Source organism: Bos indicus, chromosome 5 (genome assembly GCF_029378745.1).
Source record: "Bos indicus isolate NIAB-ARS_2022 breed Sahiwal x Tharparkar chromosome 5, NIAB-ARS_B.indTharparkar_mat_pri_1.0, whole genome shotgun sequence".
Classification (NCBI taxonomy): domain Eukaryota; kingdom Metazoa; phylum Chordata; class Mammalia; order Artiodactyla; family Bovidae; genus Bos; species Bos indicus.
The window spans coordinates 65,590,027-65,617,325 of record NC_091764.1 but is presented as its reverse complement, the minus strand read 5'-3'; the positions used below and the strand labels follow the sequence as shown (position 1 = coordinate 65,617,325).

At 41.4% G+C, this 27,299-nt stretch overlaps 1 protein-coding gene across 4 annotated transcripts in view; it reads left to right on the top strand.

The window, feature by feature from the left end:
• GNPTAB (N-acetylglucosamine-1-phosphate transferase subunits alpha and beta) overlaps positions 1-24,951 on the top strand; it is an 83,774-nt gene extending 58,823 nt beyond the window's left edge. For 3 of the 4 annotated variants that reach the window (XM_070789628.1, XM_070789629.1, XM_070789630.1), the window contains 14 exons: positions 822-983; positions 1,577-1,756; positions 1,976-2,146; positions 3,530-3,653; positions 4,683-4,886; positions 5,535-6,616; positions 8,678-8,877; positions 9,097-9,316; positions 9,984-10,097; positions 13,222-13,307; positions 13,558-13,656; positions 17,279-17,446; positions 19,423-19,513; positions 23,555-24,951. In XM_070789628.1, the coding sequence (XP_070645729.1) occupies positions 822-983; positions 1,577-1,756; positions 1,976-2,146; positions 3,530-3,653; positions 4,683-4,886; positions 5,535-6,616; positions 8,678-8,877; positions 9,097-9,316; positions 9,984-10,097; positions 13,222-13,307; positions 13,558-13,656; positions 17,279-17,446; positions 19,423-19,513; positions 23,555-23,632 (2,979 nt within the window). In that variant the 3' untranslated portion in view covers positions 23,633-24,951. Of the gene's footprint in view, positions 1-821; positions 984-1,576; positions 1,757-1,975; positions 2,147-3,529; positions 3,654-4,682; positions 4,887-5,534; positions 6,617-8,677; positions 8,878-9,096; positions 9,317-9,983; positions 10,098-13,221; positions 13,308-13,557; positions 13,657-17,278; positions 17,447-19,422; positions 19,514-22,351; positions 22,462-23,554 lie in introns of all 4 variants that reach the window. The other variant, XR_011566661.1, reaches the window with a different exon arrangement.
• Positions 24,952-27,299: the final 2,348 nt, after the last annotated feature.

The following is a 27,299-nucleotide window of genomic DNA, read 5'->3' as shown; positions in this document are numbered from 1 at the left end:
TTCACAGGAAATTGTATGATACAGAATTAAAGCAACAACAAAAAAACTTATCAAGGGTGGTGTGGACTCTGGTCAAGGTGGGGAAATGTGCTTGTAAAATGTGTTGATGTGTGTGATGTTCCCTCTTGGATTTATGGTTGCTTTGAAAACACTGCCCCTGAAGGTGGTTTTCCTGAGCAAGCACTTCAAGCAGCCCTGCGGGGACTAGGTGTGGGCACGAGTGCTGCAAGACACCTGCCGGCAGAAGTGCTCTCCACCTGCCACAGTTCCAGCGCCATCACCTGGCAGGACTTCCCCCAGTGTAGGCAGATGGGCAGTATTCTAGAACAGAGGTCACAGACTGGGGACCAGATGTGTTTTGTTTGTATGCATGACAATCCAAACTATATGAGCCACCGTTGAAAACTGGGAGATTTCATGTGATACTAGGGATTCCGGCCTCTCCAGGGATCTGGCTGCCTTTGTCCCTATTGATTAATGGCTGCATTTTCAGATGGGGCCTGAGATGTCCCATTTGTCACAGCCCCCAACTCTCTTGTTTCTAAATAGCTGGTCTGTTGCGTTCATTTGGGAAATGTGTCTGGCCCATGTAAGTTTTCTCTCCACGATACTCGCTTGCTGTTTCAAATATGTATATGAAACTTTGAATCTTTTAAATTATGCAATATATATTTAATGGGTATAGTAAACAGCACATAGTTTGGTTAGTACACAATATGTAGTATATATATTATTTATATTTAAGATCAAGGATCAACTGGGAATTTAAAGATGTCTTGTTGTTCAGTTTTCCCACATGTAACTCTCCTATTATTTTATAGTTGCAGTTGTATTCGGAGGCCAGTGTAGCACTTCTAAAGTTGAATAATCCCAAAGATTTCCAAGAACTGAATAAGCAGACGAAGAAGAATATGACCATCAATGGAAAGGAACTGACCATAAGTCCTGCATATTTATTATGGGATCTGAGTGCCATCAGCCAGGTAAGGAAGGCAGAGATTCTTTTAGAACCCAAACTCAGGGTTTTGATTATTAAAGATTTATAAGTCATTGTATTAGAAGACAGCTTCCCAGGTGGCTCATGGTAAAGAATCTGCCTACCAATGCAGGAGATGTGGGTTCAGTCCCTGAGTTGGGAAATCCCCTGGAAGAGGAAATGACAACCCACTCCAGTATTCTTACCTAGAGAATTCCACGGCCAGAGGAGCCTGGTGGGCTGTGGTCCATGGGGTTGCGGAGAGCTGGACATGAGTGAGCGCACACGCACCTGTTAGAAGGAAGAGGGCTTCCGGAGGAGTGACTTGATTCCCAGTCACTGCCATTGCTTAATACTAACTGAAATGACCTACATTCAGAGCCAAGAACCTTTTCTTTGAAAAGGTGTGTGAAAGAAATGCTGTTTTTATGTTGTTGTTTTAAATATGCTGAGTGTTTTGCATTTTTTTTTAAGTTTAAAAGCTGGATGCAGTCTTTGAAAGTTTGCTGGAGTTCCCTGAGCACAGAGGGGACAGTCGGGGCGGGGGGTAATGTGACTTAGGGGTATTTTCTATCTTTCTGTGCCCCATGCTTTCCTCAGTCTAAGCAAGATGAAGATGTCTCTGCCAGCCGTTTCGAAGATAATGAAGAGCTGAGGTACTCACTGCGATCTATCGAGAGGCACGCACCGTGGGTTCGGAACATTTTCATCGTCACCAACGGGCAGATTCCATCCTGGCTGAACCTTGATAATCCCCGAGTGACGATAGTCACGCACCAGGTAGAGACTTGCCATGTGTTACAAGGCTGCAGTTTCCTGTTCCGTCTTTCCCTTTTCTTTTTCTGGTCCCTCATTTCATCCCCCAACTCTCCGCTCCTCCACTTCCACCTTCCTTTAATCCTTCCATTCACCTCCCTCCCTAATTTCTCTCCAAAAACAAAACAAAACTCCCTTCTCATTCCCCTTCTTCTGTCTTGTTTGTTTTGTGTCTGTTAAAAGGATGTTTTTCGAAATCTGAGCCACTTACCCACCTTCAGTTCACCTGCTATTGAAAGTCACATCCATCGCATCGAAGGGCTGTCCCAGAAGTTCATTTACCTGAATGATGATGTCATGTTCGGAAAAGATGTCTGGCCAGATGATTTCTACAGTCATTCCAAAGGTCAGAAGGTGAGTAGCTAAGAGGTTCCTGGTCTAGGAGTTACTTAGAAGTTGTAGATGGGACATAGGGAAATCGGTATATATATCATATTCAGATTTGTCCACATGAGCAGTTTTGAGTGCTGAGCTCAGGAGAGGTAACGATCAGGGAGTGAGAAAAGTTCCTGCAGCAGGAACCTTGCTTCCTTATGTTCTCAACACCCAAACCCACCCTGTGTGTTTTCTGCTACTGCAACAGTAGGAAAAGCAAAATCACTGGGAAACTATTGTGCTCACCACATCAGCAAAATGCCCAAGACAAATTTAGCTCAACGTAGTGCTTTAAAGCCATGGATGAAGTGTCACAAGGCAGCCAGTCTCACTCTGGCTTTGAGGGGCAGGATGGAAAAAACTGGTCCTGAGCACAGATGTTACAGGTGTCAGCTGTGTAGGCATCGCCATCCCGGGAGTGAGATGAGCTTGGAAGAGCAAGTGAGAGTTAACCAGATGAAGAAAGCCCTTCCAAGTAGCTGGACTGTGCAAAGATGTAGAGATTTTAAAAGTTTTCAGAAATGTTAGGAAGCAACCATATAGCAGGGCAGGGCTTCCCAGGTGACGCAGTGGTAAAAAACCTGCCTGCCAATGCAGGAGATGCAAGAGATGAGAGTTTGCTCCCTGGCTTGGGAAGATCCCCTGGGTAGGAAATGGCAACCCACTCCAGTATTCTTGCCTGGAAAATTCCACGGACAGAGGAGCCTGTTGGGCTACAGTCCATGGGGTTGCAGAGAGTCTGATACGACTGAGCAACTGAGCACACACCACGCATGTAGCCTGTCAGCTGTTTGGAAAGCAGAGTTGTTCACAGCTCAAGATGCTATGCTGATTAATTCATCACGACCTCACGTGTGGAGGTGAGGACATTGAGAGGTCATCTGCTTCCCTTTTCAGCCTTGCGATGAGACAATACATGAATCCACTCAGGAGCTGACAACAGCATCACAGAAAAGCAGTGACTTCTTGCACACTTTCTACCTGCACACTTTTGTACTTGGATTTAAGTCTGGCGTATTGCTGCTTTATTTAACAATAGATTATTTATAAGACCATCTGTGAGACTAAACCTGTAAGCTGAGTCTGCTTTCCTCCAGTGACAGAAAAGAGTGACTGTGCCGGCTGAGACCGTCAGCCGGGCGGGACCAAGAAGCCACTACAGGATGGCCCTTTCTTCAGGCTCCATTTGTTTGATTTTTCTTTTAAAGGAATCCTAGCTTAAGAATAGGGCTTCCCAGATGGCTCAGAGGTTAAAGCATCTGCCTGCAATGTGGGAGACCTGGGTTCGATCCCTGGTCAGGAAGATCATAATAAGTGTCAGAAGTCAGAAACCACTTTATTTTCTTTCTGGCTTTATCCTAGGTGTATTTGACATGGCCTGTGCCCAACTGTGCTGAGGGCTGCCCAGGATCCTGGATTAAAGACGGCTATTGTGACAAGGCTTGTAATAATTCGGCCTGTGATTGGGACGGTGGTGACTGCTCTGGTGAGGATGTGTTCAGGTGTAACCTGTCTATGTTGTTGGAATTTTTTTCATTAGCCATCATTCTTGGACCCGTGACCTAGTTTATTCATGTTATCATTGTTGGGGGCATTTTCCCATGTTGACCCTGCACTTGCAAATGCCTTTGATTACTCAAAAATATGAAAATCAGTCCTACCCTTAATTATGTGAGCTCAAGAGCAAGAATCACTCACTCTCACTGGTTTTTGTAGGAGTTCATGGCCAGTGGCTGTCAGCAGATTGCTCCAGGTCAGTGAACGACTAAAGAGACACAGAAGAAATAAATAATCTCATCTCCTTAGCACTTCTTCTTCCTGTCTTGTACACTTATATTTGGACTTGTCGAGGAAATAAGTTTTTACATTTATTTATTGCCTTTCAGTTTATAAAGCATTTAAACTTAGAAAGCATCCTCCATTATCCACTTAAATTTCTCAGCCGCCAGAGGAAAAGAGAGTAGGTGCAGACACTGTCATCTCCCTAGTCCACGTGAGGAAGCAGGTGTGGGAAAGAGAAGAGTGTTGGAAGAAACAAAGCTTTGTGTTTCAGTCAGATCTGTCAGAGGCACTTTTGAAAAATACACACTGCTTCAGGCAGAGAATACAGCCGTGCCAGAGGGCCTGTGCAGCCCCGAGAGCTCGGCCTTTCGTAGAGCCGTGATGCTCGGGCAGGGGGTTGGCGCCTGCATTAGGACGAGCTCTCGTCAGTCCTCAGAGTCACAGTGTTCAGAATCATCTGCTTCTCCGGACACATCTACACGTGTCCCCGGGAGCACATCCAAGGCCTGTACTGGTAGGTTGCACAGCTCTAAGTGCGAAGGCCTGGTCATCCCACACCCAGTTCACTGTCAGGTTGTCTCTTTTTAAGCTACATAAAATCTTCTATTGAAGAACAGGGTGAACCTTTCCTGGTAGAAATTCATGCATCAGTCTTGATTGAGAACTAGGAGCTGTCTTTTTTTCCCCGAGATTGTAAGCACCACAGGATCCTCTCCTCCTCCTCCTCCTCCAGGTAACAGTGGTGCCAGCCGCTATATTGCAGGAGCTGGGGGCACCGGAAGTATCGGAGTCGGACAGCCCTGGCATTTTGGTGCTGGAATGACTGGCGTCTCTTACTGTAATCAAGGATGTGCAAATTCCTGGTTGGCCGATAAGTTCTGTGATCAAGCCTGCAATGTCTTATCCTGTGGGTTCGATGCTGGCGACTGTGGGCAAGGTATATTTACTGCCATAAAAACATATTTAGAATAAGGGGATAACAATCCTTGATAAATAGAGGGGATTTGGGTCACTTTTATTATTTATTCTCTAGGTAGCCCTTTCCCAGCCTGAAATCCAAACGAATTGTGAGTTACAAGAGGACACAGATCTTTAGAAAGCCATAGACACTGAAGCTGCATCTATTCCTGTTATTGCTCTAGTCTGCTTTTTTTTCTTAACCTAAGCAGATTTATCTTAGTTGAAAATATACAGGGAAGGTTTAATTGGGGAACAATAGAAAGAGACCAGTGGTTGATTAAATAAGCGTGGTAGAATACTGGATCTTGTTGCTGGATTATTAACGAAGGTCCTTTTGGTCAGAAAGTTCTTTTTTTTATAGACGTTGACCATCGGAGTTTGCTGTCCAGAATCGTGTCGTACCTTGGTAGTGAACCAGCCCCAGCATTCCATGTCAGTGATAGTGATAGCTTCAGAAAGTACAAAAGAACCCTAGCCCAATAGCTTTTGTGGTAGAATTTCTGATTATTTTAAAGTCCACTTAAAGTCACTCTTAGAAAGTGAAAACTCAAACCCTAAGAATTAAAGGAAAAGGGGGAAAATGTGTAGTTTTTTTTTAAAGTCATGTTTGTGTTTTTTCCTCTAGATCATTTTCATGAATTGTATAAAGTAACTCTTCTCCCAAACCAGACTCACTATGTTGTTCCAAAAGGTGAATGCCTGCCTTATTTCAGCTTTGCAGAAATAGCCAAAAAGGGGATCGAAGGTGCATATAGCGACAACCCAATAATCCGACATGCTTCTATCGCCAATAAGTGGAAAACCATCCACCTCCTAATGCACAGTGGAATGAACGCAACCACAATACATTTTAATCTCACACTTCAAGGTAAAAATGATGAGGAGTTCAAAATCCAGATAGTAGTAGAGGTTGACACGAGGGAGGAGCCCAAACGGAATTCTACCACCCAGAAGGCTTACCAAAGTTCGATGAGCTCCACAACACTTCTTCCAGAGGCGGAAATCTTGTTTGAGGATATCCCTGAAGAAAAACGCTTCCCTAAGGTCAAGAGACATGATGTGAACACAACAAGAAGATTCCAAGTGGAGGTGGAAATTCCACAGGTCAATATTTCACTCCTTCCAAAAGAGACCCAGTTGAGCCTTAATAACTTGGATTTGCAACTAGAACGTGGAGACATCACCATGAAAGGATACAACCTGTCCAAGTCAGCCTTGCTGAGGTCTTTTCTGATGAACCCACAAAATGGAAAGTTAACAGTAAATCACCCTCTAACGACAGAGCAAAGAAATGGCGGTTTGGAGGCCCCATTGGCAAAAGACGCTCACAAAAGCAACTTAGGAACATCTGAAAGACGCCAGGGGTCATCGCCTGTTCCAGCAGTGACAATGACAGTGAACAACCATTCCCAGAGCCAGATTCCACCCCTGGAAGCGAGATTCAGGGCAATAACCGTGACTCCTAAAGTAGGAGGCAGAACTGTGTCAAGAGAAAAGCTTTCATCTCTGACTTTCCCACTGGAAAGCAAGGACACACAGGAAAAGGTAATCACAGGGAAAGAACAAGAGAAAAAAATAGAGGAAAATGCCAACAGTTACCCTGGTGGCAATGAAGTGGTACCTGGAAGAAAACTGCAGCAATACACAGACAGTTACCTGGGCTTTTTGCCATGGGAGAAGAAAAAGTATTTCCAAGATCTGCTTGATGTAAGTTACATGCAGCCTTATTCCTTCCCATGCTCAGGAAAAAAGTAACCTTGTTAGTGGTGGTGATAAAGTAATAGCTACTGTTTATTCAGAACTTCCCTGTGCCCGCCACTGAACTCGGCACATGTGGCTAAGTTGCTTTAGTCATGTCCAACTCTTTGTGACCCCATGGACAGTAGCCCACCAGACTCCTCTGTCCATGGGGTTCTCAGGCAAGAATTCTCCTCAGGCAAGAATACTGGAGTGGGTTGCCATTTCCTCCTCCAGGAATCTTCCCAATAATTCTAACAATAAAAACACCTTGTAAGGGTCTCGGCTATTGTTGTCCCCATTTTGCAGTTTCAGAAGCAGCCTTTGTGTGAGTGAGTAAGTCATCAGCCAGGGGCATACCCTGAGTTCCTAGCAGAGCAGTGATGGTATCTTATCTTCACTTGGTATGTTATTTCAAAAACCGCTTTTGCATACCTTGTGCAGTCGGATCACATACTTTTCCAATAACGGAAAGCCTGAGACACAGACAAATTCATTAGCTTTCCCTATGTCACAACAGCAGATGAGTGTGAGCTGGTCCTCAGAGTTGGAGCTCTCCCTCCCTTTACCACAGCCTTCACGGTGCCCGGGGGTCCTTTGTGCATCTTGGGAGTGCCATCCCTCTGCTAACATCCAGGAGCGCAGGATGGTCAGTAGGGTCCGTGCTCTTAGAGACTCAAAGAGCAAGCTGGGAGGCCAGAACTGTGGCCGTGTGATAAGGATCCACTGAAGTGTGGACCTTTGAAAAGTGGGGAGTAGTCAACAGACCGAGGAAAAAACCTTGTGGTCTAGGTTGGGTCATGAATAGAGCACAGCCTGAGCAGACGTTAGGCTGTAGGAGAGTTTCACCAGTGAAGGGGGTGCAGTTTCATTCCTTTCATTGTCTCCAGGGTGTTTTTTGTCCCTGACACGGTAGCATTTACTAGTGGTTGAGTCCTCACTACCACCACCCTCCTTTTTTCTGAATTGTAGCACTATAAACTTGTGGTAAAAATTGAAGCAATGCAAAAAAAACACAAAAAAAGCAATAAAAAAGGAAAAGGCCTCCTCCTCCTCCCTTCCTTAATCTCCTTGAGACAGTCACTGTGAATATGTGGCTTGGTGGGTATTCTTCAATTATTTTCCTATAGCTGTATAAACTACATAGTTTGTTTTGGAGCAGTGGAGTTATACACACACTGCTCTGCAGTCACCTTTGATGTGGTAGTATGTGGGCAAACCGCCCTTGTTTTTTAACAGCTGTAAGTTGTTCCCAGTGTTTTGCAATTACAGATACCTAATGTTGCAATAAATATTCTTGTACATACGTCTTACTCTTGGGGAAGCTTTATTTCTGTAGGTAGAATTGCTGGGTTAAAGGGTCTAGTGTGTATAAAATACGTCCTTTTATGTTGCACCCCTTCCTCCTTTGACAAGCAGTGTGCAAGCCTGCTTGTTTCTCCACAGACTACCCAACAGCAGTTAATGTCAATCTATACTCTCATGAGTTTGAGAAAACTCATGAAAACTATTTCATCTTCTGTAAAGTGTGTTCAGGTTCTTTGCCGATATTCTTTGCCCATTCAGTTTCACCTCTTGGTGGTTTTGACAGGACTCTTTACATTTCATAGTATTAACACTGTTACATGGTGAAACCAATTTTGTATTCTAGCCTGTGTCTTCAAAACTCAAGTCCTTGCTGCTTTGATTTCACCAGTAGAAATAACTTCATATTGAAAGCACTCTCAAATGGACTGTAAATCGATTTTCTAAATGTTGCATTGTAATGGGCTGTGAAATCTCATGGTCAATGACTAGTCCCTGAAGAAAACCCTATAAACAGCTGTTGTCTGCGATACTTTCACTAAACTCGACCAGGTGACCCCTGGTCTTAGGATGCAGAAGGAGACCTGTGTAGTGCTCATTTCATTTTCCCCACACGACAGTGACTAGTTATTTCCATGCTACCTGAAGTAGTACCCCCGTCTCTTGTTAACACAGGACCCTTGTGCAGTAAATGTAATGCTGTGCTGGGTGGAATTCTCCTTTCAGGAAGAAGAGTCACTGAAGACACAAATGGCCTACTTTACTGACAGCAAGCACACCGGGAGGCAGCTAAAAGACACATTCGCCGATTCCCTCCGATACGTGAACAAAATTCTAAACAGCAAGTTTGGATTCACATCTCGGAAAGTCCCTGCACACATGCCTCACATGATCGACCGAATCGTGATGCAGGAACTGCAAGACATGTAAGTCTCGCTTACGTCTGAATTTTCTGCTTGTGCTCAGAGCCAGGGCAGCTTGAAGTTCACATCCTCTCTATGCTGCATCTATGGCTCTGACACTTGATAACTAGTGTGGTGAAAGTATTATCTCAGCAGGAGGGAAGTAAGATTCTGATGCCACAAGTGTGGGGTACCATATATATTGTAAGTATCCAGATCTCACAATGTGTTACATTTGGACAGGTTCCCTGAAGAATTTGACAAGACGTCATTTCACAAAGTGCGCCACTCCGAGGACATGCAGTTTGCCTTCTCTTATTTTTATTATCTTATGAGTGCAGTTCAGCCGCTGAACATATCGCAAGTTTTTGATGAAGTTGACACAGACCAATCTGGCATCCTGTCTGACAGAGAAATCCGCACACTGGCCACCAGAATTCATGACTTGCCTTTAAGTTTGCAGGTATTGTAATTTTATACCCCCCCCCCCCAATTTTGTGACATTTTAAATGAAACTTTTAAGTTTGATACCTTCTCTTTCCCCTGCATACTTCAGTGTAATGCAAGTACAAGTAAACAAGGGTGTTCACAACTAGTCCATTTTTAATGCCAGGATTAAAATCAGTTTTGAAGTTTGTGTTTCATAGGATGACTTTTTTTAAGACTTTCATTAGGGATTGCTATAGTATTGTGTGGAGAAGAGGCAGACCATAACTGCATAGAAGATTCTCATGACAGGTTCATCCAGGGGCTTCAGACGTGGCTGAGTGGAGCCCTCAGCCGGACCCGTGGTGTTGCAGAGTCCCCTCTGCCTTGGCATCCTCTAGTCCCAGGAGTGGGACACTCAGGAATAAGGGGCACCAAGAGGATTCCAGCTGGAGGACACCCATCTGGTGATCCCCTGGCTCACCTAGTATCAGAGGGGCCTCCCGGTCCTGTACGTTCCACTTTGAGGCAAAGATGAGTTGTTTGTATTGTCTCATTCTGCTCTTTTTAGTGGGTCTTTTAGAATCATACAGTCAAACTCTCTTTGAAGGTAGCACTTACACTTTGGTGACTTTAACATATTTGTAAAACCACAAGCATTACTTGTATGTAGAAGGTTTATGCTTTTATTTTTGCTTTGTTAGGATTTAACAGGTCTGGAACACATGTTAATAAATTGTTCGAAAATGCTTCCTGCTAATATCACTCAGCTAAACAACATCCCACCAACTCAGGAAGCATACTATGATCCAAATCTGGTGAGTGATATGGGTTCATTTATGTAAAACAGAGTCCATCCTTATTGGGTGTTACTATCATTTCTGTACAGCACTTCAAAAACTAGAAGCTGGCTCTCTGTTTATAGGTCTGGTAGAAATCAGTAGCACCAATAATCTATAATAATTTATATTTTTCTTTGGAATATCTTTTTTTCCTCCCTAATGGTTTAAGCTAATATTGAGATTACTTGCTTATGTTCTATAAGCAGACAACCTTTTACTAAGGATGGCAGAAGGTAACCCTGGAGTATACTCATTGCTTAGGAGAGCAATCCTGTTAAACATTAACCAAGGAAATACTCAGGCTTCCCTGATAGCTCAGTGGGTAAAGAATCTGCCTGCAATGCAGGAGACCCCGGTTCGATTCCTAGGTCGGGAAGATCCCCTGGAGAAGAAAAAGGCTACCCACTCCAGTATTCTGGCCTACTCATCAAATTGAACCCCATCTTTCCTCAAAGCTAAGTTGCTTTGATGATGGATCTTACCAGTAGGGTCAGTAGATGATCTGCACACAAATGTATTAGAGTGCCACTTGGCTGAAATGGTTGGAAGACTTTGTTGATTGTAAGATGCATCCCAGTTTCAAAGAAATGAAAATGTAAAAAAAAAAAAAAAATCTGCATTTAGAATTGATGGAACAAGGATATAATACAGCCATTTATGTGATGCTTACAGTTAATTTTACTCACACACACACACACACACACACACACACACACACAAATACACACACATGGAAAAAATGTTTACAAAATAGGTGGTGGGTTAAATCATAGGTAGTTTTCTTTTAAAATCGTATAGTCTTTTGTATCTGGCTTATTTTTTTTTACTGGTAGTTCTTAATATCTTTTTTCACACTAGTATTTTCATATTTTCTGTAATGAATAGATAACTTTCATAATCAAAACAATGTTTTTTCAAACCTAAGTAATTTTTTTGTTTTTTAATTTAAAAAATTTTTTTTGGCCACATAGCATGCAGGATCTTAGTTCCCCAACCAGGCATTGAACCTGTGTCCCCTGTGTTGGGAGCGTGGGAATCTTAACCACTGGACCACAAGGGAAGTCCAAAATAACACATGTTTTTAAAAACTGACCACCTTGCAGATGTTCAAGCCCTATAATTATCTGGAGACAAGATGTTTGTAAATGAATGTAGAGAAGAGTAACGTAATCACTCTTCTAATCAGTTACAAGTAACTCTAATAATCAGTTACAAGTCTGATTTCTGAAAGAAGGCAGTCATTCGTTTCGCATTCACTGCACACAGCAGGGATGGTGTGTCTCAGGGCCCAGGGAAGCCCACCCATGACGAGACGTGTGAGGGGCACCTTGACAGCTGTTGGAATATGCAGACAAGCTGTACGTATTGCTGGTTGTGTGTTGGTCAGTCCAGCTTATGACACGGGTTGGTGTATAGCTATGTGTCACTGAAAGCCAGCTTTCTAAATATTCTAAACTATGAAGTCAATAAAACTGAGGTAAGGTGTAAGACCTGGTGTCAGCCTAAGGGAGTTTGCTTTAGTGGGGTGAACAGGCAAGAATCAGCAGCCAGGGTCTGAGACCAGCTCCGGTTGTGGGCCCTCGGGAGGCCTGGCTGATAACAGATCAGCAGCTTGTCTCGTGAGGCGCAACAGCTTCTCTGGGATGTTGGGCCCGTACAGTGAAAAGCGGTCTATAAAACCCAGACTGTTACACACGTTAGTAGTTCTTTACAAGTGTGTTCTTAAAGATTAAAAAGGCACATTTGTAATCATTGTAGGTGTTTTCCCTGCCTCTTGAGAGAACAGAATCACAGTTGAAAAGAAGAAATTAGGTTGTGTAGACTAAAAGACATTCTTTCAAACAGTGATAGTTTTTTTCTGTTTTCCCCACATTTGGAATTACCCCCAACAAAGCTAATATAATCAACTCTGAATCATCTGGATATCAATATCCTGGTTTAAAAACACCCTTTATTATGTGTCAAGATAACTGAAGTTCTCTCAAAGATCTGGGTACACCCTTTTCCCAGGAGGGGGACAGTGAGCTATGAGTTCCAGGCTGTCCTGATTTGTCCCTTCTGGTATCTTCTTGGTGGGCAATCCCAGAGCATTGACGAGAGGAGGAAGTGTGCTGGGCTCCTAAACCATGTCCCCTCAGCCTGTCCCCCGGACCAGGCCTCTCTGGTCTTCACTGTCCTCAGGACCACATTGAGATTGTGTTGACAGGTTGCCTTAGAGGCCACTGAAGTCACCCCAGGTGTAGCCTGCCTTGGCACTCACTCCAAACTTGTCTTTTCACCACCTTTTATTTCCACGTCCGTCTTTTAACTTTTCTTTCTTTCCTTCTCTATAAACTTTGGCTTCCTAGTAAGACTGTAGAATTGCCAATCCCCTGTACTTATATAGAACTTACCGAAGCGTATTCTTTTCTAAGGAAGATGATCTATGCAGTTATTCGTCTTGCCCTTTTATAGGCATGATGAAAGGTTATTGAGGGATTTTATCGTGTTGGGTTTGTTTTTTTTTTTTTAAGAAATACATACATCTTCATTTATTAGCAGAGTATTTTATTATTTTACCAAATAATCTGGCATAAGGTTTACAATCAGCAAATATCCTTTGAGTGCTAAGAATTAAGTAGGGGCTGCTTTGCTCACAGTTACAGGTCAGTCTTGAGGCTCACGCAGATAACTGTTGAGTACAAGCACTAGCGATAGTGGCAGCATTGGCTGACATTACTTGAATGAACTCTTAGCCAGATGTTGACTTCATTTCTGTAATTACCTGTAATTACGCACAGGATAAAGTATTTTCTAATTAGACTATAAGAATGATAGCTTGGCCTATGAGTATTGTTATAGACCAGTCCATTAGTTTGTTAGAAATTTATTTTCTTTCTGAAAAAATTAAAACTTTATTTAAAAAATAGACAATTAGTCTGTGGGCCATAGTATGCCAACTTGATTTTTTTTTTTTAATATTGCATTAAAATACTCATCTTGATTACTGATTCATCTTGGTTCATCTTTTCATGTGCCCTTAAAACTTGCACTTGAGATGAATGCTTCCCTTGCCTCACCCCAGGCTTTGCCCTGATGTAATGTCTGTGTTTTCTCACAGCCACCAGTCACTAAAAGTCTAGTAACCAACTGTAAACCAGTAACTGATAAAATCCACAAAGCATATAAGGACAAAAACAAATACAGGTAAATACTGTGTACATTTTCTCTTTGTTTAATTTAAGAATAATTATGAGTGTGGTATTTTCATAATTTTACCATAGTTTATCTATTAACCATCCTTTGAAATTTATATGTGATTTTTCTCTTTAGTAATATGGAAAGATTAAGTCATCCTGAGAATGTTGGTTCTTTAAAGTTTTATAAAACTTTCTTATTGAAATTTTGTTTTACATATTCATATACATATTTACACTCATTATGTTTTGATAATTAGGTTTGAAATCATGGGAGAAGAAGAAATTGCTTTTAAGATGATTCGTACCAATGTTTCTCATGTAGTTGGCCAGTTGGATGATATAAGAAAAAACCCCAGGTACTGTTTTGTTTTGAATTTAGAACATTTTAGGTTCATAGAACAATTGGATAGAATGGACAGAGAATTCCCATAACTTTGAAAATATCTTTAATCATGCAAGTAAACATGAAAAAAAAGGCAGCAGTACTAGAGAGAAAGGAGTGCCTTAGTTTTGTTTGGAGCAGATGGAAACCTCTAATGGTGGTGGTAATGTTTGAATTGAGAGATGGGAATTGTGAGTTGAGATCGGCCCCCCATGCACAGGGATTGGCACGGATATCTCTGAGTCCAGCGACATGACTGTTCAGCGAGGCTGAGGGTTAACTGCGTTGTCGGGGAGGTGAGGCCACATGACTGGGACTCTTAGAAATTTCGATTTTTCTATTTCTTTTATAGTAAAAAAAAATATTTCTGTTACAGAAAATAGATTTCTATTTTTAGAAATAGGGGGTTCCAGAGAAATTGTTGTGATTAGACCTGTCTTTGCAATTCAAAGGAAAGTTCAAATTAGCTTCTGAGGAAAAAGGAATGCTACCATAGTTGTGAAAATTAATCCAGCAAACTGCAGTCATTCTTTGGGAATGAATGAAGTGTTCAGCTTTACATAGCCCTGAAAATTTCCGGCCTCACCTCCAACAGTTGCCCTAGTTTGATAAAATTGGTTAAAATCTGCATTTTGAGTTTTGAATTTCAATGGGAAATAGAAGTAGTTTCTTGAGAAAAGGCCATTGATACGTGAAGTTGAATGTTTTCATCTGAGTCTTTTAAATGCTTTTGGAAGTTTTCAGTTGCCCCCTCATATACATTATGATTTTAATTATACATGATCAGAAGTGTAAAATTTCCAGGCATTTTAAAGCCAGGGAATTTTTCCTTAAAATTTCATTCTCGTTTCTTTTGGGGGTGGGGGGAGGTATAGAATTTTAAGAAAAATGAAAATGTTTAACACTTACATAGTATACTCATAAAATATTTTATTTCCTACAAAATAACATTTCCCACAAGCTAAAAAAACAAAGTCATAGTAATTAAGAACCACCCAGTTGGCAGCTTTTTGTATATGCTCTTCCCTCTGTTCAGAATGCCCTGCTCTAAAACCTTAGGAGCCGGTTTTGATACTTGCTTTTTGCTTCCCCCATCCTGTTAATGTGCTCACTCAGTCATAGGTTATCTGTAGTAAAACCAAGTGAGAACTTAGTGTTTTTAGTTGTACCCTATACGTTCATGTCCTGTGCTAGTTTAAAAGTCATTGGGTGAGCAAATTCACAGACATCTTCATGTAACTTAAAGGGTTCAGGTTTTGCTAAGAAGATCCAAGTCAAGACAGGCTTTTCCAGCATTGTCTGCTAGGCTCAGATCCCTCCCATGGACCTGAACACATTTTATCATTTTAGCTCTTCTGTTTTACTTTTCTGAGGCTCACTTTAAAGTCAGGAGTGGAAAACCTGCCTTCTGACTGACTGGTGTTAAGGACTGGTTTATCACATTAACAGGGAATCTGGGAGAGTATCTGGGCTCTGCTGCCCTCCTTATGTCGCTTCATCCCCAGGGTGGAGGCAGGCCAGCACCACAGTTCTTATGTCCCTGCAGACACAGCCATGTCCTGAGTCAGGTGAGGTTGCCTCCCTTTGAGTCAGTTCACAGGGGCAGAAATACTGAGCAAAGTGCAAGTTCTTTTGGGAAAGAGAGGGAGTGTGTGCTGGGTACCCAACATGGTCTTCTTTGGTTACCCTGTATCCACACATTCTCTTTGTTTCATACCCATACTTTTCTTCTTTACATTTTCCCAGCTGTTGGAAAAATTTTGAAGATACAGAAAGACTGAAAACAATAGTACATTAAACTCAGATTCTTAAATTTTTAGTGTTTTGTTATGTCTGATCTCTCACTTCATCTCTATACAGACTCACACACACACAGGTTTGGTTTTTCCTTTGTTTGCTGGACCATTTGAAAATTAGTTGCAGACAACGATACGCTAATTTACCCTCATTATCATAGCATAGGTCTTTTAAACAAAGTCATTCTCGTTTATACCATAGGACTGTTCACACATATCCAAAAACCTTAATACCAACTAAATAATACCATCGAATAGATGGTCTATACTCAAATTTCCTGAGGTGCCTCCAAAGGCCCTTTTTAGCTATTCTTTGTTTTTAGTCTAGGAAGCAGTCAGGGCTCCTGCACTGTATCTGGTGGACATAACTCTTTAATATCCTTTAATCAAAAGCATTCCCCAAGTTTAAAGAAGAGATAGGGCCATGAACTTTCACTTACTCATCACTCATCTTCAATAAGAAGCAACTAGTTGATCTTGTTTCATCTGAACACACCCACTCCTTCACTACTACTTCCCAGTTATTTTAAAATAAATTTCAGTCACTGTATCCTTTTTTTTTTTTTTGTAAAATTTTCAGTATATGTCTCTAAATTAAAAGGATTTTTTGAAAATAACCATAATACCATTATTTATTCCTTAACATGATAACCTATCTGGCCCCTGTACACGTTTTTCCCCCATTGTCTTTTATAAGCATTTATGTTTTTAACTTTGTTGGCTTGAAATGGTATCAAGTACATTCATTACAATTATGTCTATAGGTTCCCCCATCTCTCTCTCTCTCTCTCTCTCTCTCTCTTTTTAATCCATATGCATTTTTGCATGTGCATTGGTATAGAGCTGTCTGCCAATGCAGGAGACGTAAGAGACACAGGTTCGATCCCTGGGCCAGGAAGATCCCCTGGAGGAAGGCATGGCAACCCACTCCAATATTCTTGCCTGGAGAATGCCATGGACAGAAGAGCTCGGCAGGCTGCAGTCCATGGGGTCACAGAACCCAACACAACTGAAGAAACTTAAAATGCACGCACATGAAGAAATCAGATTACACATTCTGTAGATTTCCTGAACCTTGAACATTTCTTATCGTCTCCCAGTTATCTAATGTGTTCCTGTGTCTTCTGTATTTCCTTTTGGTGGCAGGATCTGAGGACTTTATTATACTTGATAAAATTGTAAAAACAAAATTTAAATGTAATTCAAAAGTGGTGTTATCTCTAATGGGCCCTCAACTTATTGACTTTTGCCTCAAAGGAACATGAAACAAGTTGGGAAGCACCACTGTAATTTACTTTTTGCTGAAATTCATCATACAGCCTAGTTGGAGACATGTCAATATTAAGAAGTTATCAACCTCATAAAATCTGTAGCTATAAGGAACCATCTCTATCTCAGCTGTCTACATGACTGTTCTTAGTAATGTAATTCTGTCAGTTCAGAGAACTCAGTTGTAGGCACTTACTAGTTTTTCCCTGGATGTTAACAGAATGCTTCAGTCAGTTAACACTAAACTGGGCACATGCCAACCCCAAACAGCAATTAAAATAATGTATTCCTATAGCTAGAAGGCATATTCAAAATTATCTATCATCCCTAGTTCTTTTTGTTTTATAGGAGAGAAATATCTAAGGAAAAATTTTACAGACTGTTATTCCCCCAGAGAATCATATCAGTAAATGCCACAACTTGGGACATAAGTCCATTTAAAACATATTCCAAATCCACACTTCTTGTTTTGTTAGGTAAGGATTATCCTCATAAGAACCAATAACAACCCTGGGTCTCTGTTGTCTCCAGGAAGTTTGTCTGTCTGAATGACAACATTGACCACAATCATAAAGATGCCCAGACAGTGAAGGCTGTTCTCAGGGACTTCTACGAATCCATGTTCCCCATCCCATCCCAGTTTGAGCTGCCAAGGGAGTATCGAAACCGTTTCCTTCATATGCATGAGCTGCAGGAATGGTAAGTGTCCATGTTTCAAATACATGTATGTTTTTCTTCTTTAGAGTGATGAAGTTTCTTTACTGTGTTATTTTCTCTAATTTCTTTGTAAAAAGACATGTATAGTTTTTATTGATCTAACTGGTCCAGTACATCTGCTGAGCTTTATTCATCATCATTGCCCTCAGAGTGGCTTCCCTGTTTCTTGAGTACCTGCTGTACAGCCGACACTGTGCTGGGCAGTATGTTTACTCTTTACAATAAAAAGTGCTACTCTGACCACCACAGATGAGATGAGAGTTAGGAATAGAAGTGAGTGATTTTCTCTCGGAGCTGGTTGTTGGTCCTCTTAATGTAGGAAACGGGAGGAAGAACAGTACAGGGCAGGTGCCATTTGGAATCTGTGGCTTGGGTTGGAGACACCCCCTACCAGGCGCTGTGAATGACTGGAACTCAGCAGAGGCTGTGAGCATATCTTATAAGCCTTATGTTAAGCATTTATTTAATCTTCATAAAAAATTATTATTTCCAAATTACAGACGAGAAACCTGCCATACTTCCCCATGCGCCACGCACCCCCAACCCCGCCCCACCTTTATCCTTACTGTCCTCTCACCTAGTCTGATTCCATCCTCAGTGTCTCTTAATGTTGCTTGTTTCCTTCCATCCTCGCTGCCCTCATCCAGCCCTCATTCTTTCCTTTGCCTGGACTAACTGGACTGCCTGCCTCTGGTCACCTGCTTGTGACAGCCATCCTTCAAATAGCCACCCCGATTGTGACACACGTGTGCACACACATATACGCTATATATCATCCCCCTTCCCATTAGAGCATTGTGTCCAACCCACAGTGTGTGGTTTTCCAGAACAACTGCAGTCCACACCCACCTGCTTTTTCTTGGCTGCACATCGCTGTGTCCTCCAGGCCAGACTGGACTCAGCTCTGCAGGGCCTGGGTTTCCCCTCTACTCATGCTCCTCCCCTTTCTCAGCCACAGGTTTTCCTGCCGCACTTCAAGGCTTAAATGAAGTGTCACCATCTGTTTGATGCACTCATTTCACTGTTTCTCTGCAAGACTGCTTTTGATAATAGGTATCTCTGTCCACCTTGTGTGGTGGCTGGTTATCTGCACATCAGCACCTCCCCAGGTTCACAGGTGCTTTAGAGCAGGGACCTCTACTCATCACCTGTCTATCGACAGGAAGTGTTACTGGGTGATTGCATGAATAAATGTGCTGTGCTGTGCTTAGTTGCTCAGTCGTGTCTGATTCTTTGTGACCCCATGGACTGCAGCCCACCAGGCCCCTCTGTCCCTGGGGATTCTCCAGGCAAGAATACTAGAGTGGGTTGCCATGCCCTCCTCCAGGGGATCTTCCCAACCCAGGGACCAAACCCAGGTCTTCCGCATTGCAGGCAGATTCTTTACCGACTGAACCACCAGGGAAGCCTTAATTCAATATGACAGTCAAATTGCACACACTCTAACATCAGTTTGAATAGCAGACATGAAGATCTTAGCTCCAAAAACTTCTTTTAGGGTCAAGAAAGAGCAGGTCCAAGCTCAATACCTATGAGACTTGAGACATGGCCCAAAATTCTGCTTGCAGCTGCCAGGTGATGTGTCCACTAACAGCTGAAGTGCAGGCACTTCACTTGAGCTCTATTAGAGGCATTTTAACGGTCCAGCAGTGTTGAGGGCGGAGGCCAGGTGCTCAAGCCACTGTGTGGTGGTGGCCAGCCTTGCCAAGCTGGCTGGAACTGTTACTGATTCAAATATTTACTATAACAATGAAAAACCTGAACTCACATGGGAAATGTATAATTATGTTAACGTTTTAGAATTGCCTTCAGACATTGTTTTTGAGTTCCACAACATTGTTTTTGTTAAGCTAGTATAGTTTGCTAAACTAGTAAATACTATATAGTTAGTTTTACTAGCTAATGATAGTTAAACCTTACACAGAACTACATATTTGCTTTCTTTTTTCTCTGAACAGGAGGGCGTATCGAGACAAATTGAAGTTCTGGACTCATTGTGTGCTAGCAACATTGATTATGTTTACTGTATTCTCATTTTTTGCTGAACAGGTAAGTTTTAACAATTTTATGTGGATGTCAATTTCTTGGCATCTAATTTTTTTTTTAAGAAAATGATATAAATTCATAACAAGAAAATGTTTATTTCTGTTATTGGCTTATAGCTCATATGTCAAATATTTCATAATATTCAGGCAGCAGTCATAACTGCCTTTTTTGAGGATTGAACATGTTTATTATGATAGCAATTATCCCTATATTGATTCAAGGAAATCCCTATCAAAATCCCAGCAAACTATTTTGCAGAAATTGACAAATCCATTATAAAATGTACATGGAATTACAAAGAACCTGGAATAATCAAAATACTTTTTTAAAAAAGAAGAATAAAGTTGGAATATTTAGATTTCTTAATTTTAAGAATTACTACAAAACTACAATAATAATAAGAGTTTTATATTGATGAAAAGATAGACACATAAATCAATAAATGGAATAGAGAATTCAGAAATAAACCTATACATACACGATCAAATAATTCTTGACAAAAGTGCCAAAATGATTCACAAGGCAAGAAAAATCTTTTCAACAAGTACTGCCATATCAACTAGGTATAGACATAGGGAAAAAAAAAAAAGAATATCAATCCTCATCTCACACCACACACAAATGCTAACACAAAATACTGGATCACAGACCTAAATGTAAGACCTTAAAGTATAAACATTGTCAAAAACATATAGGAGAAAATCTTCGTGATCTTGTAATAGGCAAAGGCTTTTTAATACTCACAAAGCATAAATTACCAAAGAAAGAAATCGATAGACTGAACTTTTTCAAATTTAAAAGTTTCTGCTCTTCAAAAGCGGAGAAGGCCATGGCAACCCACTCCAGTACTCTTGCCTGGAAAATCCCATGGACGGAGGAGCCTGGTAGGCTGCAGTCCATGGGGTTGCCAAGAATCGGACACGATTGAGCGACCTCACCTTCACTTTTCACTTTCCTGCATTGGAGAAGGAAATGGCAACCCACTCCAGTGTTCTTGCCTGGAGAATCCCAGGGACGGGGGAGCCTGGTGGGCTGCCGTCTCTGGGGTCGCACAGAGTCGGACACGAGTGAAGCGACTTAGCAGCAGTAGCAGCAGCAGCTCTTCAAAAGAAGCAGTTAAATGTGCAAATACAAGAAAATATTTACAATCCATATAAAAGGTCTGTATCCAAAGTATATAAAAAATTCTTATAAATCAATATCAAGACAGCCTACTTTTAAAAGTGGATGAAAGATGTGAACAAGCATTTCACTAAATATGACATTCAAATAGCCAGTAAGCACATGGTAAGGTATTCAACATCATAATTCATCAGGAAAATGAAAATCAAAACCACAGTGAAGTTTTACCCACCCATTAGAATGACTAAAATTTAAAAGCCTGACCATATCTAGTGCTGGAAGGGATGTTGAAACCTGGAACTCTCGTACACTGTTGACAGAACGCAAAAGTACAACAGCTTTGGAAAACAATTTGAAATGATCAAACAAACAACCAGCCATTCCACTTTTAGATATTTACCAAAATGAAATGAAAACAAGTGTCTTTGCAAAGGCTTAAACATGTTCACTGCAACTTTTTTGGTAATTGCCCAGAATTAGAATCAACCCAAAAGTCCATCAACAAGTGAATGGGTAAACAAGTTATAGATATAACTGACTTTTTAAAATCTATCTTCTAAACCTATTACCAGTATTCTTTGTTCGTGGAGTTCAGTAAATAGAGCTTTCCAGTTTTAGCCTGAGGTCTACAAGTCAAACTATTGTAAACCAAAAAAACCACCCAGAATCTGCATCTGATACTAATTTTCTGTGGGTCTCCAATCTTCTTTCTTTTAATCTTTCTAAAAGAGCCCACAGTGTCTTGATCTGCAGGCCTCCCCCAGTTCTGCCGGTGGCGCCTGGCTTGTGCGCCAGGCCATCCTCTCCCGTCTACGTTTCTTCCTTGAATGCTGGCAGTTCTTCCCCAGGCAGGCAAGCACACAGCCTCCTTCACGGGACAGTCTGGAAGTAAGAGGGAGATTTGTGAGGTCAAAAGAGGAATAAGAGAATCCTCTTCAGGCCACAGCAGATGTGAAATTCTCAGAAAGAAGAAGGATTCAAGGAAGAGGGAATAGTGTCAGGCTGTCCTGACCTGTGCCGGGCAGGTGAACCCACCTCAGCCTCCTTCCTGGTGATTCTGGAGTGAGGCTTATCTGGCGGTCATGGTGGGATGTTTTCACTGAGTTTACTTACACTGAGGAGGCAGCGGCGGCCTGAGAACTGAGAGCTTTAGGATAAACACTCCCAGGCTTCCTGCTGTGGATGGAAGGAAACTCAGGAAAGAAAGGTCTGGCAGGCAAGCAGTTTCACCTTTGTCCACCTCCCAGGGAATAGAAACATCCTCTTGATTGTGTTGCCATTGTTCTTGGCAAGTAAAAATCTTAGGAAGAAATCTTGTGCTGTGCCTGCTTTTAGAAGAGAGTCCAGTGAGGAGCCTGTGGGTCAGCTGTGTGCTGGCTGAAAGGAGCAGCTGGAGGCCGTGGAAGGAACAAGAGGGTCTTTGCTTACTGTTGTTTTTACCAGCAGGAGGAAGGGGAAAGGAAGAATAAACCCCCTCTCCTCCCTGGCACCTTGTTCTTTACCAGCTTGAATCAAATTCCTTACCTTCTACCATACTCACAAACAAGCCAAGGCTGCTCCTTCCTCTGCCCAGGAATCCAGCTCGTCCAGAACACTGTAGTCCATGCTTGGGCACACCCCGCTCTCACCTCAAGATGGAGGATTAGAAATTGAAACCGTAAAAAACACATTTTTCTCATTGAAACTTTCTTCTAACAGTGGTCAGGTTTTCTATTTCAGATGTATCATGGATAAACTGTTGCTGTTAGAAGTATTTATTCCAAGTTCGAATCTACAAAGTCATAGATGAACTTTTGCATTTCAGCCTATTAATAAACTTGAAAATACAGGTAATCCCCAATGATTGTTGATATGGTTACTAAGTACAGGAAAACAATGATGATAGAACTCTTAGGAAAAAAATTAAAATTCTAGCTTACACGTGCTCAGTTCAGTTGTTCAGTCGTGTCTGACTCTTTGTGACCCCATGAATTGCAGCACGCTGGGCCTCCCTGTCCATCACCAACTCCCGGAGTTCACTCAAACTCATGTCCATTGAGTCGATAATGCCATCTAGCCATCTCATCTTCTGTCGTCCCCTTCTCCTCCTGCCCCCAATCCCTCCCAGCACCAGAGTCTTTTCCAATGAGTCAACTCTTCGCATAAGGTGGTCAAAGTATTGGAATTTCAGCTTTAGCATCAGTCCTTCCAAAGAACACCCAGGACTGATCTCCTTTAGAATGGACTGGTTGGATCTCCTTGCAGTCCAAGGGACTCTCAAGAGTCTTCTCCAACACAACAGTTCAAAAGCATCAATTCTTTGGCTCTCAGCTTTCTTTACAGTCCAACTCTCACATCCATACATGATCACTGGAAAAACCATAGCCTTGACTAGATGGACCTTTGTTGGCAAAGTAATGTCTCTGCTTTTGAATATGCTGTCTAGGTTGGTCATAACTTTCCTTCCAAGGAGTAAGCGTCTTTTAAGTTTCATGGCTGCAGTCACCATCTGCAGTGATTTTGGAGCCCAGAAAAATAAAGTCTGACACTGTTTCCACTGTTTCCCCATCTATTTCCCATGAAGTGATGACACGTGTAGTTGTTTTCAAACCCAGAGACAGTATCTTAATAGGTGAAGAAGAGTCAGTGTCCTTCAGTGGAAAGACTTGACAGACATCTTGAAAATAAATACATGTGGTAATTGTTATATAAAAATATGTAGTTTTTATAGGTCTTAAAGAAAAAGAAACGGGAATAAATAATTTGAACCATATAAAAAGCCATCAGTTTTGTTTTGAGGGGAGGAATGATGGAGCCACATTTGCCGTCTATTCTTTATGTATAGGACTAGGGAAAAGATTAAGGTCATATGACCCTCAGCAAGAAAGGTAAAGTTTGTCAACCTGGAGAATTACAATTTATCTTCTGTCTTTCATCCTTTAGTTAATTGCACTTAAGCGGAAGATATTTCCCAGAAGGAGGATACACAAAGAAGCGAGTCCTGATCGAATCAGGGTATAAAAGATCTCCATCAGAAAATCTACCTCAGCATTCACTGAGCATTTGAAAACTCGGCATCAGAGATGTCTTCGTGACGTGATGCTCAGCCAGCTTGGCCTGCAGAAGGGAAAACACCCAGTACAGTACTTCTGGCGTGAACATAGCCTGCTGACCAGGAACTGCTTAGCCCACACAGAGAAGACTTGCGTGTTGAGCAGCTCTGGTTTTACTTCTAAAACATTTGCTCATGGACCTGTCTGTCATTCTTGAAATGAAGTAGCTCACAGATGAGAGACAGAGGTCGCTATGGGAACTGAGCAGCTAGCTAAAATGAGACGCCTAAGCCACCTTGAGTGCTGTTGCTAAGAGTCCCCTGTCTTTTGCATTCCAAAGCTTTTTGTTGTGGTTTTACCTTTTTTTTTTGGGGGGGGGGGGTTCTTTTTTCCCATCTCTCATTTTTAAAGTAGCTACTAAGTTAAGTTATTCTTCCTTTCAAAAACAATGAATTAGGATGTGTAACATGTTTTTATAGATATTATTTAAATAATGCAGCAGTAACACATCCTATTGACAATATCTAAATTATAAATTTTATTAACATTGAAGACTATGGGATCTTAACCTACTTGCCATGACTTATGAACTCAATGACAGACATCTGATATTTGTACTTGTTTTCTTCAGCCCCTAAGAATACTGTGATTTTATGTGGAGACCTGATTACAAAGGGCTAGAGTTAAGTAGCAGAGCTACTTCCTAGATGTAATTATGTTTTGAAGATGTACATATTGAAAAAGAAGTGCCTCATTTTAGAAATGAGTAGTGCTGATGGTACTGGCACATAACAGTGGTGTCTTCTTTTAAATACTCACCAGTATATTCCAGTAGCTGTCTCTCAGTCAGCTTCATGTAATGCAGGGTCAGGAAACTTTTTCTTTAAAATGCCACAGAGAGTAAATACTTGCCGGCCACATGGGTCTGTGTTGCATATTCTTTGTTTAGTTTAGCTTTTGTTTTAATAATCTTTTTAAAATGTCAAAACCATGTCTAACTTGCAGCTGTACAAAACAGGCCATAGGCCATGATACAGAATTAGTATTCTCATGTGTAAGTAAGCTTTGACGTTCAGCCGTGTTTTATGTCATTGTACTGTGGATTTATGAAGACCAGATTCCATGGGTCCTTTTTGAACTCTTGACAGGTATTTTAGATCATGATCTTAACAGTATTCTTTCAAAATGGCATACACATTTTGTAAAAAGAACGTGTAAATAACTTGTGTTTGTGCTGTAAGAGTTACATATTTCAAAAACTGAAGTCTCATAAAAACTTAAATTTTATCTGATGCTTTAATTTTTTTTTTTTTTTTGCAGGTTGCTTGTCCTTTAGTTAGTTTTGATCACAGAGACTCTCCCAATTTTGCATAAAATCCTCTTGATACTGATACAGTAATACGGCATAAAAGATTCAAAGTGCCACTAGACCTAAGGACCAATTCTTTTAACCATAAACCATGGTGCTGGGTAATGTTTGAATGGGAACATCTGATATGGATGGTCAGATGAAAGATACCAAAATGTCGTGATACTTTAATTTTTAATCTTTGAGGAGTGAGTTTATCTAGATTCAGCAATCATCTGAGTGCTTACATGGCATGTCAGGGGCTTCCCAGGTGGCTCAGTGGTAAAGAATCCGTCTGCAATGCAGGAGACGCAGGTTTGATTCCTGGGTGGGAAAGAACCCCTGGAGAAGAAAATGGCAACTCACTCCAGTATTCTTGCCTGGAAAATCGCAGGGTCAGAGGAGCCTGGTGGACTGTAGTCCATCGGGTTAGAAAAGAGTTGGACATGACTTAGCGACTAAACATTAAGTGGAAGTTAAGTTTCCACAACTGAAATTAAGTGGAAAATGGTGTAAGGACAGGTTGGTAGTATTACTGCCTGGAGAATGTCATTATATGGGGGAAAGTGAAAGTGAAATCGCTCAGTCATGTCTGACTCTTTGCGACCCTTGTAGCCCACCAGGCTCCTCGGTCCATGGGATTCTCCAGGCAAGAATACTGGAGTGGGTTGCCATTTCCTTCTCCAGGGGATCTTCCCAACCCAGGGATCGAACCCAGGTCTCCTGCATTGCAGGCAGATGCTTTAACCTTTGAGCCACCAGGGAAGCCCATATGGGGGAAAATAAGTTCTAAATAGGATTTATGTGGTAAAACTTTAGGGGTTATCTGGGTATCATTGTTAAAGTGAAGAATTCTAGAAAAGTTCAAGAATGAACATTTGGGTGTGATGGAGATTTCTGGTTAGGTGAACATAATCCACACTTTATTTGGAGCTTAATAGATAATGAGATGGATAACAGAATTGCAATATAGAATCATTTACCTAATGATTCAGTAGAATCAGTAGAACAAAGGAACCTCAGAAGTCATGGGCAGTCACGTGTCTTCAAGAATTTTAACAAGAAAGGAAAACCATAGGGCAGTCTACCTCATAAGAATGCCAAATGAAACATTAGAAAATGCAGGTTGGCCAACACTTGAACATCGGTGTAATTCACATCAGTAGGACCAAAAAAGGAAACTGCATGATAATCTTTTTTTAAAGAAAGCACAGTAAAGCAGTTATCCTCCAATTAAAAATTAAAAAAAAAATAAAGCATGGTCCATTGAGACTAAGAAATAATTGAAAGTCTAGCATAATAACTTCCCCATTTATCAATAGTTTTCAACATTTTTGCCAATTTGTTTGCTCTACTATTTTTCTTCATTGGTATATTTTAAAGTAAATCCTAGACTTCCTAGAGACAAGAAGACAGGGGAGGTGAAGGGCTTCTTATCAGTCTAACTGCTCCTCCTTCCCATTTGCCTTGATAATAGCTCTGCTTACTGAACACATTTTATGTGCTAAATGCACAAATCTAACAAGTTGCTTAAGGAAAAGTGGGGTACAGGAGACATACCCTGAAGATCCATGGCTCAGCACTGCCCATCCCTGCCCCTCTCTGCATGTCAGCATTTCTCCCCACAGTGGAGAAGGGGCAGTTCCTGGCCCTCATCTCCCCGAGAGGCAGGAAGCTTCCTCTCTGACTCAGGTAGTGAAAACCCTGGTGGAGATGAGTTACTGTGATTGGCTTACTCTAGGTTCTGTCCATACATCTGTGGCCAGAATATGCAGACTTTTACCAAAAGCAGGGGAGGGGTGTTGGGCTAATAAAAACACACCACTCCAGCTTCATGGAACAGAGATTGGGTACATGTAAACAACCAGGGTTCTAGATTATTGAGTCAAGTTGAAGGCAAGCTGCCATATTTGAAAGCAAGAATACAGTGGACCTTATAATTTTTTCATTATTAAAAGGATTCAAAGAAATGTATGGAAAGCATCAATACATCAATGCAGAATACAGTAGCTGTCCAAAATGGTTCACAGTTAGTCTCAAGTTCTTGATCTTCCTGCTGCCTTTTCCTCCCCTACCCTGGCCACACACATCTCATTTTCCAAAACATGTTGTGCACTTCTATGCCTCTGTTCCCTTATAGATGCTGTTCTTATAGCTTTACCTGTGCTTTCCTTACCTGTTGTACCTCCTTGTACCTCCAGGTTCTGTCACTAATAGCTGATCTACTAAGAAATTTTCTATAAGACTAGCTATGACTATGACTAAAGGAATAAGGGATATAATGTTT